This window comes from Pangasianodon hypophthalmus, chromosome 2 (assembly GCF_027358585.1).
Source record: "Pangasianodon hypophthalmus isolate fPanHyp1 chromosome 2, fPanHyp1.pri, whole genome shotgun sequence".
In the NCBI taxonomy this organism is placed as follows: domain Eukaryota; kingdom Metazoa; phylum Chordata; class Actinopteri; order Siluriformes; family Pangasiidae; genus Pangasianodon; species Pangasianodon hypophthalmus.
The window spans coordinates 32,980,735-33,003,908 of NC_069711.1; the positions used below are offsets into that span (position 1 = coordinate 32,980,735).

Genomic DNA, 23,174 nt, shown 5'->3' on the forward strand with positions numbered 1-23,174 from the left:
TATGTTTGAATACTGTGTTTCTTTTCCTGTTCATGCCTGAATGGTTTGCGTTAGACAGGAAGGAAAGAAATGCAAACCGTCATGTTTACAGGTGAGTGCGAAAGTTTGTGTACCCTCAGGAAACCTTTTTTTTTTTTTTTTTTTTTTTTTTTTTTTTTAAGGGCTGCGTCTAAATGGTATCAGATAAAAGATTTGCATCTCTCTCTTTCTAAATATAAATATTCCCTAATAATATTCTCCCAAATTTTCATGTCAGCTTTTGGATCCTCTTTGTTAGTAATATTCACCAGAAAAAAAACTTCACTTTTGATTCTCTTTTTTTTTTTTTTTTTTTTTTAATTTCGGCTAATTTTGAATTGATGTCTTGTCATTTTTATTTATTTATTTATTTACTTTTTAGAATTTTTGTTATTTGGTAGATAAACCATAGGAACTAAACCTTTGCAACTGTAAATGACCACGCTAAGTTTTTACATTTGTTTTATCTTTGAATAATTCTTTTATATTCACCTGAAAAATCGTTAAAAAATTTTCAGCTCATTTTCAGTCGTTGTCACAAGATGATTATTTTATTACTTTATTACTTTTTACTTTTGTAGATAAATTGTAAAATACAGGTATGTTTTATTTTTTGTTGTTGTTTCTCACTCAGAAACCATGAGGGGTGCAAACCTTTTTTTTTTTTTTTTTTTTTTTTTTAAAAAGTGTTAGCTTTTGATTTTGCTTTATTTTTAATGGAATGTCTTTTGACTGAAATAGACAGGAGTATGAAAGAAAGTTCTTTATTGAAGGACTCGATCGATGGTCGATCAGGGTTTTGTTAGTATTTTAAATTAATAAACATTAACGCATTAACGTTAACTTTATGTACAAAAACAAGAGGGATGCTACAAAATATATACTTAGATACATTAAGATACATTAAATACTGTTAAATTTTTCCATGATGAAATCCATTTTTTTTTTCATAAATCCAAATTTTTCTTCCAAACATGCATATTTAAAAAAAACAAAACAAAAAAGGATCGTCTGTGGAAATAATTCAGAATATTACATTTAAATTACCTCAGAATTCTGGATTTAGATGGAAAAAAGTGTGTACTGTTCTGCCATTTTTTTTTCTTGGAAATTTGAGCGAGTTGCCTGGTTTATACATCACTCTTCCCACAAAATGGACGCCAACTGTCCACCAACGACAACAGTTTGACTCACTTCCTCTGGGCTGGTCCTTAAGCCGCCACTTAAAACTATCCTGGCTCTTCAGGGAATTTAAAAGTCAGAGATTATTTCTTTTCTCCGCAGCATTAGGAACGTGTGTGTGTGTGTGAGATGTTCAGATCTTGGTCTGCTTTATTTCATCTGGATTTGGTTTCTTGTCGTCTGAGGTGTACGTGGTGTCCATCTTCATCTCCAGCTGCTGCTTCTTCTCCTTGTCGTCGGGTTCGTGCTCGGAAAACTGCTCCTCGATCTCGGCCGGGTCGACGTAGGTGTAGAAGTAAGCCATGATGGAGAAGATGATGCACACACACATCAAGAGCGATGCAAACAGCACGTACTCGGCCCACTGTGGATCAAACACACACACGTTGTATGGGTTATAAAATCGAGATGCGTTAATGTGCACAAAACACTGGAATGCTACCAAATACATACTTAAATAAGTACGTACTTAATAATAATTACATATGTTACATCGTGGTGGCATAGAACTGTGAGTCTTCCAGCCAGTTAGAAACTTGTATTTATAAACACTGTATGTTAGGACAGTTTCCTTGAAATTATTAATTTATATTAATTTATTATGGTATTATATCATTGGTAATAAAGTGTATGCTTACTAGCAAGGACTCAAACTTAAATTAGCCAAAAAAACAAACAAACAAACAAACAAAAAAAGCTCTCATGGCATCTATCTTACACACATTTATGTCCATCATAGCACATTACGTCTTCCCTGATGTTTACGACATGGTTACGTCAAGCTGACAGAGGATTTGAGGAAAGTGTTCAGTCTTTTGATTATTTTTAAGACCTTTATTGCTTTTATGCTAATTCTTATTCTTCTTGTTACATTTTAATCAACACCCGTTTATCGTTTTATTTTTAAATTTTGTATTATTTTGTATTATTATTTTCCTGTAAAAACACTTAGACCTGCTTCTTCCTATGAAAGGTAGTTATTATTTTTATTAGTAGTAATAATTATTCATAACATTAACAATCCAGAACCTTCAGCATTAATACGCCTTAAGTAATGTTCACAAGGACTTATATTATTATTCCTTTCTTTATTCTTATTTTTTAAAATAATTTTTTCCAACTTCTGTAGCCACTTTTTCCAGGATTATTATTATTATTATTATTATTATTATTGCTTTAGCTAATGAACAACACTAATAAACATGTTGTAATTTATTTTATACTAATTTACGAGGGCTCATTTTTAGTTACAGATGGAATAAGTATTAGGTCGTACAGATCTAGTTTTTTAACATTAAAAAAAACCCCATAATACACATACAACATTGTTAACATTTATTAATGGTTTCTAGTTTATGAATGTTAACCTATTCAGTAACTCATGGTAGTTAAAACACACCTTGCTGTCAATTGATAACATTATTATTGGTATTAAGTTGAGGTAATTTCCGTACCTGCTCAGGAAGTTGTCCTACTTCAGCTACAATCAGCACGATAATGTTTCCAATCGCGGTGGTCAACAGCCAGCCGGCTTGAAGGACCGACTTCATGTTCTTAGGCGCCTGAGTGGGATCAGATAACTCGCAGATAAACACACTGGTGTTGACAGCATTGCGGCGAAACAGAAGCGATTTCTAGGTGACTGTACCTGTGAGTAGGAGAACTCGAGACCCGTGACGGAGAACACCACCTCTCCGCACGTCATGAGGAAGTACTGCGGGATCTGCCAGGCCATGTGGATGGTGTTGGGTTTGATGTCTTCTATCTGCTGGATGGTGCTTCCACACTGTACGCAACACAAACACACAACGTTGTAGTGTGATTAACGGAATAGTGAATTTTGCATGATTTTTTTTCAGTTTTCACTCCAAATGTAGTTGAACAGCTAGATGTTTACTGTCCGATATGATATTTTAGAGCTATTAATGTTTCTGTCATGCAAGTTTTCTTCTGTTTTGTTTATGACAGACTTGATTGCTTGTTAGTTCCAGTGCAGGGTTGCCAGGTCTGTGTGTCAAAACCAATCGTAAACGTTCCAAAACTCAAAATCTTCCCCTTCAAACCCTGTACTAAACTCCATCATTACCAAACATATGACGTAACCTCATACAATACACCTTTTTAATGATGCAGTATTGAAATCACGCTGTTTTTTTAAACATCAAGGTCCTGAAACATCTTTATTTTATACATCGCAGGTATGTGCGTAATAGATACGTTATGTGTAAAAAAAATCTCATATATGCTAAACATCCGTCTAGCGCTGGGAATTATGATGACATAATATCAATAACTTTTTTTTGTCACTGTATACTTTTCTGAGACATCGCCTGTCTTTGTAATGTTTTATTTATAACGTTTAAACATTTTAAAATAAAAATTACAATTAAATTTTATGTTAATAATTACATACTGAAGCTTTAAAGTCATACAGTTGATAGATTTTTTTTCCCTCCCTTTGAGTGTTAAGTAATTTACATGTTAAATAAAAATACTGTACTTATGTTTTTGGCTTTTTGGGGCACTTTGTTAGCAAACCTGTATATCATGATTGTGTATCATAGAAACGTCTTCAAGTATCATGATATAAACTTTTCGTCATATCGCCGATATCCAATCCCCAACCCACAGAATAAACAACCTGGCATCCCTGTGAACTAATGAACCAAATGTCAGACTTGTGTGTTTGGACTGCTTTAAGGTTTTCTTTTCCACAACTGCAGCATTGTGTAGTGTTGTAACAGCTGTTGACTTACTTCAGATCCGAAGTTAAAGGTGCTCGGTATGAGCACTGTGTAGGAGCTTCCAAAACCCAGACTCATGGAGTACTCGCACAACTGTCCTGTGTTGTCTGATATGATAAAGGTGGCTCTGCAATCAGTACATGGAGAGAAATTACACACCTGAAGCTTCAATATGGAGGAATAAGGAATAAAACACTACGTGTCGTGCTCTTATAGGAAAATAATCAATGATGGAGTGGTGAGATGAAGTGAAGTGAAGTTGGCGGTACTCACTTGCCCTCGGGGAACAGCGTGTAGTTGGAGAACTCAAACTGACCGATGGATCCCATGTCTTTAGATCCCGACTTCACGTTCAGCGGCACGCCGTAGCCGTTCACAAATCTATTCCCAAATAAACAAAAAAAATCCAGTAAAGATCCGGTCAAAAATGTCCCAATTACAGAAGCCCAATTCTTCATACTCACATCGCAAATCAGTAAAGATTATATTTGAAAGATTTATAGATATTCATTTAGAAACTAGCAATAAACTGACCTGATATCGTTATTGCCTTGTTCCGGCTTGGTGTTTACATCTTGATCCTGAGGAGACAGCGAGAAAATACATTAGATAAACTGAAATACAATTCCAACAAACTTTTTGTAATTAATCAGTAGTGATATTCCAACATACATACTGTATTACATGATTTATAAATTCTATAATAAACTATAAATTATATAATAAATAAAAACAATAAAAATATTAAATTATAATAAAGCAAATTATGTATATAATTTTATAGTTCACATAGTTGTATAATATTTTTCTACTACTTTTTACTGCATTTACATTTTTTTTTTTTTTACATTTATTTAAAAATCAAAAAACTGAGTCACAAGGGTTTATATTTTTCTAATAGATTATTAGACAAATTGAATTACAATTCCAACAAAATTGTCCTCATGTGATAAACACCTTTATCATAACTAATAAACTGTACTGATATTCCAAAGAGACCATATAAACTGTGTAAAAAAAAATAAATAAATAAAACTGGAAGTTAAATGAGTCACACAGGTTTGTATATTTGATAATAAATTGTTTATCATTTTATTCTTAATATATTTTTAAATTGGTTTCTATCATTTTTTCATTTTTCATATTTATGATCTTTATTTAAAAAGCTAAAGGTTAGATGAGTCACAAGGTTTTATACTTTTTCTAATAAATTATTAGACAAAATTACATTTCAAACAAAATTGTGCTTATATAATAAACACTTTTTTTTTTTTTTTTTTTTAAATCTTTTTACTGTATTTAATATTCTGTACTAATATTACTGAAGTGGCAATAACTTAAAAAAATCAATATGTTCCTGTAGGTTATTGCTAATAATTGATGCACATCATTTTTTTGTACATCATTTACTCATGATAAAATTTTATATTACATTCATTTACTACTTTTATTAATGATCTTTCAAATTTTCTTTATATTTATTTATTTTATAATATTTATTTATCTAATGTTTAACCCGAAACCTTCACAACTAAGTTGGCATTCCAATAAATATTTTAAATCTTTTCATTGGAGGAGGAATGGTCAGAGAACACAGTAATTAATTCATTCATACATATATTCATTAATAACTCTTTTTCCTTTTTGAGTGACCATTACAAAAATACAAATTCAAAAAGACTGAATTTTAATATTGAATTTAAAACACAAGCTTTCCTCATTTTCCCAGGAGATTCTTTATAACGAACATGAAGAAATATTTCGGGCGTCGTGGTTCATTGTGGACTTCTTTCGTTTATTTACACACATCGACTCTCTTATGATCTCGGATTAATCCCATTAAACAGATTACACTGGTCTACAAATTTTGGGAAATTATCGACCTCCAAGATGATACATATTTTGATTAGATGAATTAGAAAACAGGTGATAAAGGTGCTGGTTGGCTAAAGTTTTCAAGATATTTCACGATAAAGATTTATAATTATCTATACACAGGTGAGTATATTTGCCTACTACATGATGCCTCGTAACCTCTCGACAAAGTACAGTAGAACAATCAAAATGGTACCATATGAAAGTCTAAAGTCTTTAGTCTTTGAGACTAAAGATTATTACCTAACTGTAATTTTTTGGTCTTTTATTGCAGTGTACTTGTGTCTTGGCCAGATCTACGCAGTTACATTTGGTGGCTTGTGAAAGTGTCATCGCCTAACATTCCCAAGGAACAGTCATGTGATATTTACCCTCAGAAACCAAGATGCCTCAAAACTGTGTAAACAACGCAGATAACTTCTGCTACATCAAAATAGGGGATGCAAAATAGGGGATCAGGACAAGAGTTGGGCCCCTCATTATTGTTGCATTACATGTGTCAGTTCAAATGTGTAGATTCGGTCAGTTTTTCATGAAAAAAAGCATGTAAATGTTACATGAAAAAAAAAAAATAAATGAATGGAAAGTTATGTTATTGGTATCAATAAAAAGATAAATTTATAATGATTGGTGTGACACCATTCTCATTGCTATATCACATTTTGCAGAAAAGTTATGGAGCACAATCGCACACCCCCCCTTCTAATTTTGAATTATTTTGATGCAATTTTGACCTGAAGCTGTATCTTGGAAACTGGAGTAAATTAACACTCAGGACTTCCTTTATTAGTGACCCAATTCTGGTAAAATTTAGCTACTTTAATTTCCGAGGCTTTCTCCTTGTAGACCAGTGTTATTATAGTTAAAGCCTGAGACTGTGCATTTTAATAATAATAATAATTATCTGTGGAGGGTATCTGAGAATGTAAATCACACTTACCCATCCCTGAAGTCCGGCTGATGTGAGCAGGAACGTTTGTCGATCTCCTTTCAGCAGAGTAATGGGGTCTTGAGTTCGGTTTCCGACTGTTAAGTCCATAGTGTCTGTGTTCAGGGTCATGTAGCCGTAGGACTGCAAAGATGGACGGCGTGTTGTTTATTATTATCTATTCTAACTGTTCTTCCTTTTTCAGTTGTACAGATATTATTTTCACTAAAACTCGCTCTCTAATATCCCATATTTCATATTTAACTCCTGCATTCTTTGGAGAATGGTCCAGTCGTGCTCTGATAAATTAAAGGTGTAATCAGTGATTTTGCTGGAAGTTAGCTAAAGCTAAAGCTAGCGGTGATGGAACAACAAAGCCACTCTCACAAAAGCCTAAATGCTAATGTAAGAGGCAGCGCTTGAGTAAGCACCCTGCCTTCAGATATCCTGTTAGCTAGCATTAGCAGTGAAGTTCAAAACCCTGTCAGAAATTCTTCGTTAGCTAGCGATAGTATTTATGAATATGTTGTAAAAGTCCTGTCAGAAATTCTATCTAGCATGTTAGTCGTTATAAACATTCATGAAGATGACTTCAAATCAGGCTAGTTAATGTTAGCTAGCTGGCTAGTGTTAGCATGGACATCATAAACATTCATGAATATGAACTAAAAATCCTGAATCAGAAATTTGATCAGGTTAATGTTAATGTTAGCTAGCAAGCTAGTGTCAGTGTTGAGATTATGAACATGTCTGAGAAAATGATACAAATCCTGTCAGAAATAATGTTGAGCTAGTTAATGTTATTTAGCTAATGTTAGCACTGAGATCATGAATTTTCATGAACATGATTTAAAAATCCTTTCAGATTTTGTATCAGGCTAGTTAAGGTTAGCTATTAGGCTAATGTTAGCATTGAAAAAAAATTTGTATGGCTCAAACATTCTGTCAGAAATTCTGTCAGGCTACTAGTTAATGTTAGCTAGTTGGCTAGCATAACCTTCTGAAAATTTATGAATATGACATCGAATTCCTCTCAAACATACATTCTGCTCATGTTAGCTAGCTGGCTAGCATCAAAGCGAACATTATGAACATTTTATATATGTTGTGTGTAATATTTACTGAGGAGAACTTTAGCAAATGTTATAAAAATTGTCTTCATAAATCGTTCTGAAAGCTTGAAATCCTGAGTGAATGAACAGAGCACGTGGCAGAGCAGAAATGTCATGAGCTCTAACGTTGATAATGTGTGTTACTGTGTCTATAGCTACACACAGGGATTGTAAACTTAGATATGATGAAGTGGTGAAGGAGTAGAAGGAGCAGATACCTGGAAAGCCTGAATTTCATCGGGTTTTCCATTCACAGATATACTCAGTGTGTTGCTCTCCAGGTTTAAGAACTTCACCTGCGTTTCAGATGCCGAGGGGAATGTAGGAAGTGTTTGCTGTGAAAAAAGAGAGTGTAGACTTTCACGTAACCTGACAGTAGGAATACAAACGAATACATGATGTGGAATGAACAGATAACGTGTTCTAACATATCCGTTTATAACCTGTTATCTCTCCGCTTTGAAGTGTGATACAATAAAACTAAGTGCACTCCTGTGTTAGTCTTCACCTTCCTAATGCATGACGTGAATTTGGTGAAAATCCAAGCACGTCAAATTTTTAACCCAAAAAACAGCAAGGGGTTAGCCTTTGTGTTTTTTTTTTTTTTTTGGACGAAAAATTCAACTTTCTCAGATTTTCACCAAATTTACACCATGAGTTTGAGAGGTCAAGTCTAACACAGAGGTGCATTTCGTTTCATCCTGTCACGCTCCAGAGCTGAGATCTGAGCCTCTCATTTCCAATAAATTACACTCAGTAAAATACACAGGTTTGGGACTCACACATTTACACATTTTAATAGTTGATATCAGTTAAAGTACACGTGCGGTGCATGAGTTTGTATTTTAATATACCTATTTTACCTAGTATACTGTATTAAAGTATATTCTACCCATTTTATTTACTATATCATATTCTACTATGCTATATCATGCTGTACTATATTTTACAATACTAAAGCATACTAGTTTTATTGGTTATAACTATTTAATCTACTAAACCCTACTATACTACACTGTACTACACTATACTATATTATACTATAGTATACTATACTATACTATACTGTACTATACCACGCTATTCTGCGCTACACTACACTAAACTACACTATACTGTACTACACTGTACTACACTATACTATATTATACTATACTATACTATACTATAGTATACTATACTATACTGTACTATACCACGCTATTCTGCGCTACACTACACTACACTATACTATACTACACTGTACTACACTATACTATATTATACTATACTATACTATACTATAGTATACTATACTATACTGTACTATACCACGCTATTCTGCGCTACACTACACTACACTACACTATACTGTACTACACTGTACTATACTATACTACACTACACTATACTATACTATACCACGCCATGCTGTGCTACGCTACACTACACTGCACTATACTATACTGTAATATATCTCTGCTTTGGAGTGTGATGGAACAAAACTAAGTGCACTCCTGTGTTGGTCTTGACCTCCCTAATGCACAATGTGAATTTAACTACTTAATCTATTAAACCATACTATACTATACTATACTACACTACACTACACTATACTATACTATACCACACCATGCTGTGCTACACTACACTACACTATACTACTCTTTACTACACTACACTACACTACACTATACTATACCACGCCATGCTGTGCTACACTACACTATACTACTCTTTACTACACTACACTACACTATACTGTACTATACCACGCCATGCTGTGCTACACTACACTACACTACACTATACTATACTACACTATACCACGCCATGCTGTGCTACACTACACTACACTACACTACACTACACTATACTATACTATACCACGCCATGCTGTGCTACACTACACTACACTACACTATACTATACTATACCTTGCCATGCTGTGCTACACTACACTACACTATACTATACCACGCCATGCTGTGCTACACTACACTATACTACTCTTTACTACACTATACTACACTATACTATACTATACTACACTACACTACACTACACTACACTATACTATACTATACCACGCCATGCTGTGCTACACTACACTATACTACTCTTTACTACACTATACTATACTACACTACACTACACTGTACTGTACTACACTACACTACACTATACTGTACTATACCACGCCATGCTGTGCTACACTACACTACACTACACTATACTATACTACACTATACCACGCCATGCTGTGCTGTACTACACTACACTACACTATACTATACTATACCACGCCATGCTGTGCTACACTACACTACACTACACTACACTATACTACTCTTTACTACACTATACTACACTATACTATACTATACTACACTATACCACGCCATGCTGTGCTGTACTACACTACACTACACTATACTATACTATACCACGCCATGCTGTGCTACACTACACTACACTGCACTATACTATACTATACCACGCCATGCTGTGCTACACTACACTACACTACACTATACTATACTATACCACGCCATGCTGTGCTACGCTACACTACACTGCACTATACTATACTGTAATATATCTCTGCTTTGGAGTGTGATGGAACAAAACTAAGTGCACTCCTGTGTTAGTCTTGACCTCCCTAATGCACAATGTGAATTTAACTACTTAATCTATTAAACCATACTATACTATACTATACTATACTATGCTATGCTATACTATGCTATGCTATGCTATGCCATGTTATACTATGCTATACTATGCTATGTTATGCCATGCCACTCTGTGCTACACTGCACTACACAATACTGTACTATAATATACTATCATATATCTCTGCTTTGGAGTGTGACAGGACAAAACTAAGTGCACTCCTGTGTTAGTCTTGACCTCTCTAACACACAATGTCAATTTGGTGAAAATCTGAGAACATCAAGTTTTTCACCCAAAAAAACGGTAAGGGGTTAGCCTTTGTGTTTTTTTGGGTGAAAAATTCAGCCATCTCAGATTTTCACCAAATTTACACCATGAGTTAGGGAGGTCAAGTCTAACACCGAGGTGCACTTAGTTTCATCCTGTCACACTCCAGAGCTGAGATCAGTTACATATGCAGTTCATGAGGTTTTCCACTGTTTATGCAGGTTAAAAAAAAAAAAAACCTTCTGGTTTAGGCCACAGCCACTTCAGGTTTAAATTGAAATACACCTTTAGTGTGTGTGTGTGTGTGTGTGTGTGTGTGTGCACTTACATCGATCTGTAACTGCACCAGAGCCGCAGCCACAAATGCTAATGCCGCCATGAACATGCCCACGGTCATCCTTTTCAGAGGCCTGAAATAATTTTCACAGTTACAACAAGAATCTCCAATTCTGAACAGATCTATCATTTTGATCTTCCTGGTGTGAAGGAGAGGCAGGTTCTCCTGAAAACACTCACGTGAAGTTCAGACCACACTTCTTTATGAGAGGATAGACGAGGTTGTCCACGATGGGGACCATCACCAGGATCAGGATGGGGTTCACAGTCTGCAGGAAATGAGGTCATGATGAGATGAAATATACCATTATATCATTTTAAATGTTCATGTAGGATTTACACTACAATACCTCAAACACCATATAAAATTAGTTAACATCTTTACCTGCATCTGATCCGGCTGCACGATGAAGACACCCTGAGGAGAAAAAGTAAAAACATTATTACATTTTATTTATTTAATCAGTATCTATCACATTTTTGATTGCATCACCGTACACACATGGCTGGAGAAAATAACAAGGTAACATGTTACGTTTACATGAGCGTGTATATAATCCTGCGTTAATAATCGTTAACAATCTTTTTACTGTCTAGCTTTTGCCACTTATATGATTGCAGCTACCTTTTAAATCTTTTTTTTTAATTGTTGATTAAGGAGGCACAAATTCCCCATTTTAAAACATGCATTTTTTAAAAATAAATAGTTCAGAAAAAAAATTCATAGCTGTCAATAGTGACTTGAGTGACTTACGAAGTTGCCGTTCATCGTGGTGGCCTGCAGAGTCCAGCGAGAGCCCTGCACACAGAAGATGCTTTAATTAAAACATGTACTAAAAACTATGAAGTAAGTGTGTGTGTGTGTGTGTGTGTGTGTGTGTGTGTGTGTGCGTGCTCTGACCTGCTGGTCAAAAAGAGCCCAGAACATAGGCAGTGGGATGTAGAGGAAGAGAACCTTCAGCACCATCTTCACCTGAGCGATCAGCAGTTTCTGGAGACAAAAACAGAAATTGAGTCTGGAGAATTTAAAAATTGAAAAATTGAAAAGATTTTTCAGACACAATATGTTTTTAATGACTTTTTTAAATGATGTTTTTCATTAAAGGACCAAAATGTCCTCAAAATGATAGGACTGTGTCAAGTGTCTTCACAAAAAATACAACTTTTATTAAAGGTTTTTATTGAGGTTAAGGTTAGGGTCTAGACCTAGCATTAATTAGCTACTGTAATCATTAAGTTGATCATAAATATAGAAAAGCGTGTTTGTGTGTGTGTGTGTGTGTGTGTGTGTGTGTGTGAGTTACATACGTCGTAGTTTTCTTCAGCCCAGTCCATCCAGTGCTCTCTCTTGGGGGTAGCGGCTGCTGCGGTGCTTAAAGCGATTCTTAATGGCAAACTGAGATGGAAAAGTGAAAGACTTAGCATTATCATATATCAAATAAAGTAGCATTAGTTCTAAAATACTACAAACTACACCTTTAATCTTGTATTTCTTAACACAGGTGATTATTTAAAAAAGAAGTTCTCCAAAACAATATCCTGTACTATAAGAAAACAACATATACATTATACTTGCTTATAATAGAAAGTCTAAGGGCACTTAGAGATAATAAACCCCCTCTCATGAGTTTATCAGTTAACGTTGCTTCCAAATGAATATGTACAATTTGTTTCTTTTAGAGAGAGATTTGTGGTTTGTGTATGTGTATGTGATGGTGCACGAGTACGATAAAACCTTCATGGAAAAAAAAATGTCATTTCCCAGAACTACTTTTTTACTGTATTGCTCTAGAAGTTCAAATGTTGGATTAAAAAATCCAATAAAAATCAAATAAAAAGCAGCTTTGGTAAGATTTTCTCTTTATTGTTAGAGTGTAATGTTAGAGTAGGTGTAAATTTGTGTTATGATGAGGTGGATAGAGATTAGTGCTGGAGTATTCCTTTAATGCTACTTTAATACTTTAGCGATACTCACCCCAATGCACTTGCACACCTCCAGCATTATGTTGCCTTTGGGTGCAGCTTTGATGTACATGCCGCTGCCCGCAATGAAGACCACTACACACACACACACACACACACACATGAGAGAGAAGCTACGGTTAAAAGCACCCCACTGTGGCTAACAGCTTTATTATAAACTGAGTGCACTTACCGAGAGCGACAGCCATGAGAGCCGCAGGGACGCCGAACGCCAGAGGATAACATTTCTGCTGCGAGTTGATGCCACACTCCTGAGCTGTAGCAAAGAGAAGGAGGAAGGAGATCAACCTCTGGTGTCATGTTATCACAAATCCCAGCTTCTTAAATCACACAAACACATACACACCTCGGAGGATTGGTGTGATGACGGTGGAGAGCAGACTGCCAGCGTTGATGGAGAGGTAGAAGATGGAGAAGAAGGTGCTTCTCTGCTTCTCCTGGACCAAAAAAAAAAAAAAAACAATTAAAGTGCTGACTTTTACAAAGCACTGCAAACTGTAAATAGAGTTTTTATAGACTTTAACAGTGTTTTATGGTGTAATGGATTTATGATGTGAGCCTTTATTTATGATGTGAAACATGTTTGTGAGACTCAGTAATGATCCATGTGCAATCCTCATCAATAATCCTCCTTATGTGATATTTAATCTTTATTACATGAACCTTGTGCTCTGATAATGACAAATTGGTGCAAAGTACAGTAATAAATCGTGCTTTTTTGGGATCCATACTGCTGAGTTCAGCTTCCTGATTTAAAGCACTATAATATGTGTGTGTTTATGTGATCTTTAACCCCTTATTATTGAATTCTTGATTAATTCTCTATCACAGGTTTATATTAATGCTCTCGGTTTAATAAGTTATCGTTCCTATAGTAACAGCTCTTTCACAGACACGTGTACAGTGGACGCTCCACTAAATAAACAGATTTGTGTAATCGCTGATATGGTGAAGTTTATGGCATTTATGGAAGGAGTCTCCAGTGTCAGCAGTAAAGCTGTAACGTTAGGATTTCCGACATCTTCAGGACAGAGGAGTTTATGCTTTTTTTTGCGGTTTCTCAGGAATGAAAAAAGACAAGCTGCGTGTTTTGTTTTTTTGTCTTATTAACTTTCTGAGAGAGAATAAAACAAAGGCTAGCAATGTGGAGCAAATGTTTATAGCTGCTATAACGTACGTGAGAACAGGAACTAACTTCGCCAGCATTAAATGTAACTATAAATGTATAAAAATATGATGTTATTTAATTTTTAAAAAATTGTAATCATTGGAAGAAACTGCTGTGGTACTGTGTAAGAGGAATAAAATGCTCCAGGACATGCTGGTATCGGTGGTAACGGTAACTCGGCTTCATCACACCACCCTGTCGTTGATTATTCTCCTATAACCCCACGTCCCAAAATGTTCCTAATATTATTCCATATCTAGAGTGAAACTAGTATGAAAAGTGTGCAGTTATGAGGAGGAGTTTAAGGGGTTAAATAGGAGCTCACAAACCTGATGGTCCTGAAACTGATCCCCTCCGAAGGCAGCTACGCAGGGTTTGATGCCTCCCGTCCCCAGAGCAATAAGAAGCAGACCCACCATGGACAAAGCACTGAATTCCAACAGAAACCGGAATTATGAATAAGAAAGAACTGATATGTGCAGTGTAAGGACAGTTATCAACAACGCAGTCATCTTTTCATAATTCAGGAACTGCGTATGTGCTCTAGGTGATTAAATACGGCGAGTAAAAGGGGTCAAAAGACTTTGTCGCAACGCAAGAGGCAGCATCTACCTGCAAAATCACCAACATTTCGATCCCGATGAGACAAAAATGATCAATTAGAAGTAGATAATTTGATCTGAAATTTTCTCAGTGGAAGAGGGAGAAAAACAGCAACAAGGCTGATCTAAAAGTCAATAAAAATCCACCTGGAAGAGACGGAATTACTGGATGTGCTCAATCGATATCTAATCCCATCCGAATAGGGATCATGTTAACAGTTTATGTGGAATAACTCACACATGGAAGGTCATGCTATCAGGAGTGCCGTCCTGGTTGGAGTCTGTGATGTCATGGATGGCGCTGATGGCCATGACACCTTGTCCGACAGTGTACACAATGGAGAGATACACTATGGTCCTAGAGAGAGAGAGAGAGAGAGAGAGAGAGAGAGAGAGAGATAAAGAGACAGAGATCACTATATACAGTATTATTTTTAAGTTTTTTAACACATTTTTTGTTTTTATTTAGATTATTTTCAGTGTTCATTTGAAATTCATTTTAAGTTTACTTTTTTAAGTTTTGCTACTTTCTTTTACTTATTTCTTTTTAGAGATAGTTTTACATGTATTTAGTTTTTACATGGCTTTAGGTTTAGTATTTTTAGGTCTGGGGACAGACTGAGGATTATATGCTGAATGTGAAAATGCAGTGATGTTAAAATAATATAATAATGTATTCTGTTATTGTCCATGAAAATCTTTTCAGAACAGTTCATAAAATAAGGGAATACTTCAAATGGGTTTCTAAAATTATACAGAATAAATAAATCAAATTTTAAATGTGAATTTTTTCCCATACTGCACTCAGTCTTCCTGCAAGTCGCTTTTCTTCCCGTAATAAACTGTCACTCGACTGTTTTATGAAAAAAGGAATTTAATTGCTGGTTTTTACTAGTTTCATTAGTTTAGCTGTATTAACTCCATTTTAGTATATTTTATATTTTATTTATATTTTATAGTATTTTTTAAAAATACATTTCATTTCATTTTAGTATATAGTTAGATTTTTAGTTTAACAATCCTGGTCTCTGTACATTTCCCCATCATATTGTTGAAAAATCAGCCACGAAGCTTATATATTATATACATATACCTTGCTCAGTGCTGGATAAATATAATTTACGGTACAAATCAAAAGCCAGAACAGATACAGACATAAAAACAAACCAAAAAACCCCCCAAGAAACCGAAGTGTCCTCTCACTCACTTAAACTTTCCCAGCCATGAATCGGCTATGATGGCTCCCAGGATGGGTGTGAGGTAGCACAGCGCTACGAAGGTGTGGTAGATAGTGGTGGCCAAGTCATCGTCCCAACGCAGGAAATAACGGAAATACAGCACCAAGACGGCTACGGACAGAGAGAGAGAGAGAGAGAGAGAGAGAGAGAGAGAGAGAGAGAGAGGGGTGAGAATAGATGAAAGGAGGCAGGATGGTGAACTGATATTACAAGTTGAAAAAAAAAGGTGAAAGACTGAGGAGTGCAAAAGTTTGTACACACTTAGACAAATATTTAAGACATGAATTCCTTATTATTATTAATTATTATACACAACAGACATGCAAAATGTCTAATAATTTGTCATTAGCCTTTATAACCGCCTCCAACTCCATTGACTTTGATATCTTTCTTTTCTTTTCTTTTCTTTTCTTTTCTTACAACACACTCACATTTTATTACTTCTTTCAATTCTTTTTTTTGGTTTAATAAATTGTAAAATATATGTATATATATTTTACCCAGAATCCATGGAGGATGCAACTCCAGGTTCTCATTTTTCCCTGAACTTACCTCGCATGCCATAGTAGGAAAAGCGTTCGCAGAACTCGTTCACCACGATGAAGAAGATGCTGAGAGGGTATCCACAGCACTCCGTCTGTTCACGGGCAAAAATGATAATAAAAAATCTTAGAAACATATTTTCTAAGACATAATTCAGTGCACTGTATTGGTTCTGATTGTATTCTATTTTTTTTTTTACCTTGGATTTGGTCTTCTTCTCTTTTCCCTGCTCTTTGTCTATAAAGTAAAGTTCAGATTTTCAGATTAGACATTTCACAACAGACTGATGTTTCAGATTAGACATTTCAGAACAGACTGATGTTTCAGATTAGACATTTCAGAACAGACTGATGTTTCAGATTAGACATTTCAGAACAGACTGATGTTTAAGATTTGGTTCAAATAGACATGAATACTGACACAAGGCCACGAATAAGAGACAGACTAACAGGATTTGATACAGAACCTCATGAATAACTGATACAACTGCAGATAAAATATTCAATCCAAGCCTTTATGTTGTAGTTTGTCACCCGGATCACTCACCTGCCATTTTCCTGTCGTCTCTTACTCCGTACCTAGTGGATATCCTTTAGTGCACCACTCACACACACACACACACACGCTCACACACCTCCTGTGCTCTGAGCACCTGAGGATGCAGGTAGCAGGGTTTTATATATAACCTGCATCATAAATCCTAATCAGGCAGAGAGGACTGTGGACTGTGGCCCCCATTTATGGCTCAGAGCATCTGTGTGTGTGTGTGTGTGTGTGTGTTTGTATGTGTGATGACTGATAGATTGCTTGTTTTTACACTATAAATACAGGAACATGTGATATCAGCTGTTGGGCTAATTAATACATTTTTACACTTGAGTGCAAAAGTTTTCACCCCCTCACTTTCTGGTGGGGAAAAGAAAGAACAAACGGGCCTCTATATGACAGTTACAACACACTGCATAAATATTACAGCAAGAGTCCATCCAAGTCAGCAGTTATGCTTATTACGTTCGACCCAGTTGACGTGCTCTTGTCAATTTATTTCACCATGCCTCAATTTATTAATATCATTTTATTTCCTTTATTATGCAAATGGTATTAAATATCTTGGAGGTGTGCAAACTTGTAACGCACTGTATGTTGCTTTACACAGAGTTGTCCATTTGTAATAGCTATTTAAAGAAGGCTGTGTTTATGGAAAAGTGTTTACAAGTGGATATAAACTCATGCCCAGTTCATTAAGATATACAGTACACTTGTGCATTATCTGACTGTAACGCTGGATATCTAATCAAACAGCAGACTCGTCCTTCCTACACGGCCAAACATCTCGACTACAACTGAGAGACAGCTTAAATTCGAAGCACAGGACAAGACAACGATCAATTTAATGAGCTTTGGATCTTAAGGATGTTTCTTCATTGTTACACGCAAGAAAAATGTGCATAAAAATGTTTAATAGAGAATCAATCCGACAACACAATATTTTTGAATGTGATCATTTATGACGCTTGTCATTAAGGACCTTTTTCAGGTCTCTTATTATTTCATTTGGTTTAAGCTTCTTCCATTTCTCCATTTTCAGGTGATTACTGTGTCTGTTAAACAGGATAAAGTCATGATGATGATGATGATGATGATGATGTGACTCAGATTTTCAGGGTCGTGCAAAGAATTCATGCAAGTCTGTTAAAGAAAAACTGATTTTTTTAGCAAAATGCTAGCTGACTTTTTATGTTGTGTACAGCAGGTTAGAGTTAAACTGCACATTTACAGCACAAACACACCACAAACACCAACATAAAATGGTGAATTCATGGAAAATGCCTTTCTTTGCCATTTACATTTTGGTATCAGGCTTATAGAACATCAGAGGAAGTATTTATTTACAATTGAGGTTGATATGTTTTTTGATAAAAACAAGAGGCCTTAATAAATGACAAACTCTCCAGATAAATATCGTTAGATCAACAAATACAAACAAACATGAAATAATATTGAAATTTGTCTTTGTCATATATCCTGTAAGTTCAATTCAAATCATTGTATTTTTTGGTTTTTTGGTAAAAGAGAGACACAATGGTTGTAGAATCATTTTATTTTTTATTAAAAAGAAAAAGGCATTTAAGACATTAATATATTACAGAATTGTTCAAATTTAAATCTGTGCCATTGTGTTAAATAAAAACTGCCTCGGATACAAAACCAATGCGAATACACGAAAGATAAACAAACCTGACGGAGGTTTAAAAATCGTAACGTACACACGCTGCATCTCGTCTCCCTCTCTTTGGCAAGAGATATACCAATAAAATAATAAAATAAGACACAGTAAGACATAATATTGCACAGATCGACGTTTGCTCCTTTGCTTTTCATGCTGAAAAACTTTTAAAATGACTTGGAGATGGAGACGTGGTGGTGTGCTGTTCTAGGAAAATAATCAACAACAGAGTGGTGTGATGAAGCAGAGTTACTATGCTGAAGTTGATTATTTTCCTATTTCACTTCTTAATATTCCTTATCTATGTGTAAAAGATTAGCTTTCCCAAAATTCCAAACTTTGGAAAACCTGATTTTAAGGGAAAAAATAGATTTTAATTTCTTTTATTTCAGGTTTAATCATGTGACCCTAACTTTGTCTTTGTTATCTAAAACCACATAAGGGTCATTAATTCCCAGCGTCCCAGTTCCTCTCCTCCTGCTACATTTTCTTACTTCCTGTCTTCCTGTTTAAAGGTTTAAAAGCTCACACAGAGGAGGCGGAGCTTGGTAATCCATGGAGGGCGGAGCCATCGGGGCTGCCACTAATGACCTTAAAGATGTGCAGCGAATCAGAGAGTGAGCTCTTCGTACCGTTTTCCAGCGCAGAGATCTGAGAAAAAGATCGGAAGGAAAGTTGTGAGTGTGTCGTGTGTTAGAGAAAAATTGATTTTTAGAAAGACAATAGAATCAAATGTTTTGTAAAAGACGTTTTGTTACCATCCGATCTGCACAGGCCAGCACAAAAAGAGTGAGAAAGTGAGAGTTAAAGCACTTATTGAACAATCCAGTACAAAGAGCGGAGGTGATAGAAACTCCAAGATAATCTGATAGAATGTAAATCATTTCTAATGTAAACCTCATGAAATAAATGTAAATCATGCTAACATGCTACAATATTTCCCATGATCCACCAGTGGTAATGTTCATCGATCAAATCCCTGATTATTTTTTTCAGGATTTTCACAGTTGTGTGATTGTTTTAAATCCTTTCTTGATAGTTGCTGCTTAAATTAGCGATGCTAACAATGCCTCAAACTTTAATCAGCAGATTATAATAAGTGGACATTTGCTGTTTTTTCCCACTATAACGTTATCTTACGTTGTTCCAAAGCACACTTGAATATCGAGGGCTGTGCAGCTAAACAAAACTGTATATATATTAAATACTTTTGTGCATCTATGATGGATAAACACAGTCATAAGGCACGTAGCTAGCGAACAGTGTAAATTAAACTCGCTAGTCAGATCTGACATCTAGATATTAGATAGTTTTGATATCTTTGATATCAAAGTTGAGAAATGAGTAAAGCTAAAAACATAAGCTAAATGCAGTGAGTTAAATTATCCCCTTGTTATAAAACTTGCTATAATACTTATTATAATACTTGTTGCTTCGGTAACATGAACTGAAACATTAAAGAAGTGTATTATTTCTACACTTACTAATTTATTAATCTACTACTATTATTGTGACATATGATATAAACAATGGATCTGTGAATCTAATCCTGTCCAAGTTCGGGCTAAAGTTTACTGTGTGTTACAGTGGCTTTAAATCAGTGTTTGTCTTTATGTCCATTGTTATGAATTACGGTGTTTTTGTGTGTGTGTGTGTGTGTGTGTGTGTGTGTGTGTGTGTACCTGCTCGTGCATGATAAGCGACAGCTCTCTGGTCAGGTCTCTGTAGCTGGCCTTCATCTCATCGTGATACTCCTGCTGATCCTCCTTTATCAGTCTCTCGTTCACACTCAGAGCCTGACCACAAGCCTCCACAAACTGCCTACACACACACACACACACACACACGGAGTCATGAAACCCTATTTGGATGGGATCAGATTTACATGGCGACCGTGTGAATCGGCCATGTTGGTGATTTTCTCCCTCCAGACCAAATGAGCTACATTTTTATGATCAATGTCTTTCTTTTCATTTTAGTTTCGTTCAGCACGCTGTTGCATTTCACTGAGCGATTGTGCAATAAAGACAGAAAAGCAATCACAGCGGTGAAAAAGCAGGAAATGCAGTACACAAACACAAATGCTTTAAGCTCTGGCATGGAATCTCCGTAAATTATTGACATTAATCTGAAGTGGATGCACATGGGGTCTTCAAACAGAGTCCAGAGGACGTGTATAAGAAACAGAAGGATCACACATGTACCTGAAGACCTCTTTAAGCTGTTTGACTTTGTTGTCTGGGTATTTTTTGGCGCAGGCGTCATCGAGGAACGCTCTCGCATAAGCAAGTGGTCCTGCGTTTACCTAATGAGAGACACAGCACTGTATTATGTTCACTGAGGAACTATGGATTTGTGTGTGTTTGTGTGTGTGTGTGTGTAAAACACACACCTGCACACTGATGCTGCCCTGCAGTTTGAGCTGCAGACGGATCATGTCCACCTCAGCGGCTGCACACAGGGCTTTCAGCTCCGTCACTTTCGCGCTCATCTCATCTATGGCCACTTCTATAGGACTGAGATCTGTGTGGTGCTGATACATCACCGCTATACGCTTCTTCACGTACGGGAAACACTGAGTGGCTGAGAGAGAGAGAGAGAGATACAGAAGGAGGAAGAGAAACAAAAGGAGAAGAGAGACAAAATGAGAGAGGTAGAGGGAGAGACAGAAAAGGGGAGAGAGAGGCAGAAGAGGAGTGAGACAGGAGGAGAGGGAAAGAGACAGAAGAGGAGAAAGAGAGACAGAGAGAAACAGAAAGAGAGAGACAGAAAGAGAGCGAAACAGAAGGGGGAAAGAGACATAAGAAGGAAGAAAGAGACAGATTGAGAAATAGAGAGAAAAATACACAGTAGGAGAGAGACATAAAGGAGGAAGAGAGAGACAGAAGAAAGGAGAGAGAAAGAGAGAGAGAGAGAAGGGGAGAGACAAAAGGAGGGGGAGAGAGAGACAGGATGATGGAGATGCAGAGGGACAGAAAGTGGGAGAGATATAAAAATTTAAAGTTTCCTCTAATCTCAGCTGTGATTGGTCCAGTGGAACTTATTTAGTGACATCACTAATTGAGCTCGTTCGTAGCCCCACCCCTAAATAATCTTTATAAGAAGTACTGAGAAAGTTTTAGTTTTAAATTGAAAAAATATGTTTATATATTTGTCACAAATACTCAAATCTGTGTAATGAGAATCAGCAGGGAGCTGAAAAGTCTGCCATACAATAAAACTTCTTGTTATTGCTTCATAAAATCTGCGTCACTTACACCTGAATAATCAGAGTGGCCTTGCAGGTGATCTTTTATGCAGTATTATTTAATATTCATTCATTATTTAATACAGTAAAAATTCATTCATTATTTAAAAAGATGAAAGGATGTGATGAAAAACGATCAACAAACCCTCCAGTCATGTGAGTCTGAGAGATATAAAGCACATGATGTGCTGCTTATCGTACTGGACTACAGCACTTCCTGTTAAAGCTGGGGAGTCAGGTGTGTGTGTGTACATGTACATAAGGAGGTAATTATGTTTGCATTATTGCTTCTTGTAAACATTTTATGTAAAACAAATTGTGTTTGAGAAGCAATTCATTGTTCGAATTGTTCATACGAGCTATGTTCATTAAAAATGTGCCTTTAAAAGAAAAAAACAAAAAAAACAAAATGGCTGCACTGATCTTCTCTGTTTAATTAATAGGCCCAAACATGTTTTTCAGTTTTGGGCGGTAACCTGATCACTGCAGTATGAACTGCTGGCGTCCATGCTACATGTGTATTCACGCAATCATTGTGTCCTAATCAGATAAAGATAAGCGTCGGTGGAAGCACAGTCAGGTCATATAAAGCTGGAGACTTTGATTAAGTGGGTGATTAGTTATCAGCACATGTGATAACTGGCCAAAGGTTCAGGGACGCTGAGAAAGTCATTGAAGAGTCTGGCTTAGCAGGCGTTCCATAGTACTGAATGTAGCTATAAATGTAACTATAAATGTATAAAAAGTATAACTTTTCCAATAACAGCATGTCCTGAAGTGGTTTATTTCTCAACAGATACAATTTTTATTCAGTAAAGGACAATGCCTTTTACTTTATATCTGTTTATAGTTAAATGTTTGGAACTTCCTCAAAATAAGTTAGTTCCTGTTATCACAGCTATACCATAACGAGTTTCCTTCTTATTGCTTTCCTCCAAGTTGGTTGCTGGAAGGTCTGTTAGTGACTTTAAATTGCCTTTGTGTGTGTGTGTGAATGTGTGTGTGAATGCGGGTGCGTCCCAACCAAAGTGTATTCCTGACTCACACCC

At 35.9% G+C, this 23,174-nt stretch overlaps 2 protein-coding genes across 2 annotated transcripts in view; both read right to left on the minus strand.

Annotated features, from left to right (window-relative positions):
* Positions 1-1,229: 1,229 nt before the first annotated feature.
* Positions 1,230-17,353, minus strand: slc15a1b (solute carrier family 15 member 1b). The gene is given in 24 exon segments (XM_026933098.3): positions 1,230-1,564; positions 2,655-2,762; positions 2,849-2,986; positions 3,957-4,071; positions 4,218-4,325; positions 4,479-4,525; positions 6,760-6,891; positions 8,078-8,194; positions 11,110-11,191; positions 11,298-11,386; positions 11,503-11,535; positions 11,872-11,916; positions 12,019-12,108; positions 12,426-12,471; positions 12,473-12,513; positions 13,093-13,175; positions 13,273-13,356; positions 13,447-13,537; positions 14,598-14,697; positions 15,109-15,228; positions 16,078-16,219; positions 16,661-16,745; positions 16,851-16,888; positions 17,198-17,353. Coding segments are annotated over 24 exon segments (2,172 nt in total). The 5' UTR covers positions 17,205-17,353; the 3' UTR covers positions 1,230-1,333.
* Positions 17,354-18,734: 1,381 nt separating this feature from the next.
* The window catches only part of dock9b (dedicator of cytokinesis 9b), a 68,607-nt gene continuing 64,167 nt past the window's right edge, over positions 18,735-23,174 (minus strand). The window contains exons 50-53 of the mRNA XM_026933097.3: positions 21,271-21,461; positions 21,083-21,183; positions 20,561-20,699; positions 18,735-19,529 (exon numbers count right to left, since the gene is read on the minus strand). Of these exons, the coding sequence (XP_026788898.3) occupies positions 19,404-19,529; positions 20,561-20,699; positions 21,083-21,183; positions 21,271-21,461 (557 nt within the window). The 3' untranslated portion in view covers positions 18,735-19,403. The remainder of the gene's footprint in view (positions 19,530-20,560; positions 20,700-21,082; positions 21,184-21,270; positions 21,462-23,174) is intronic.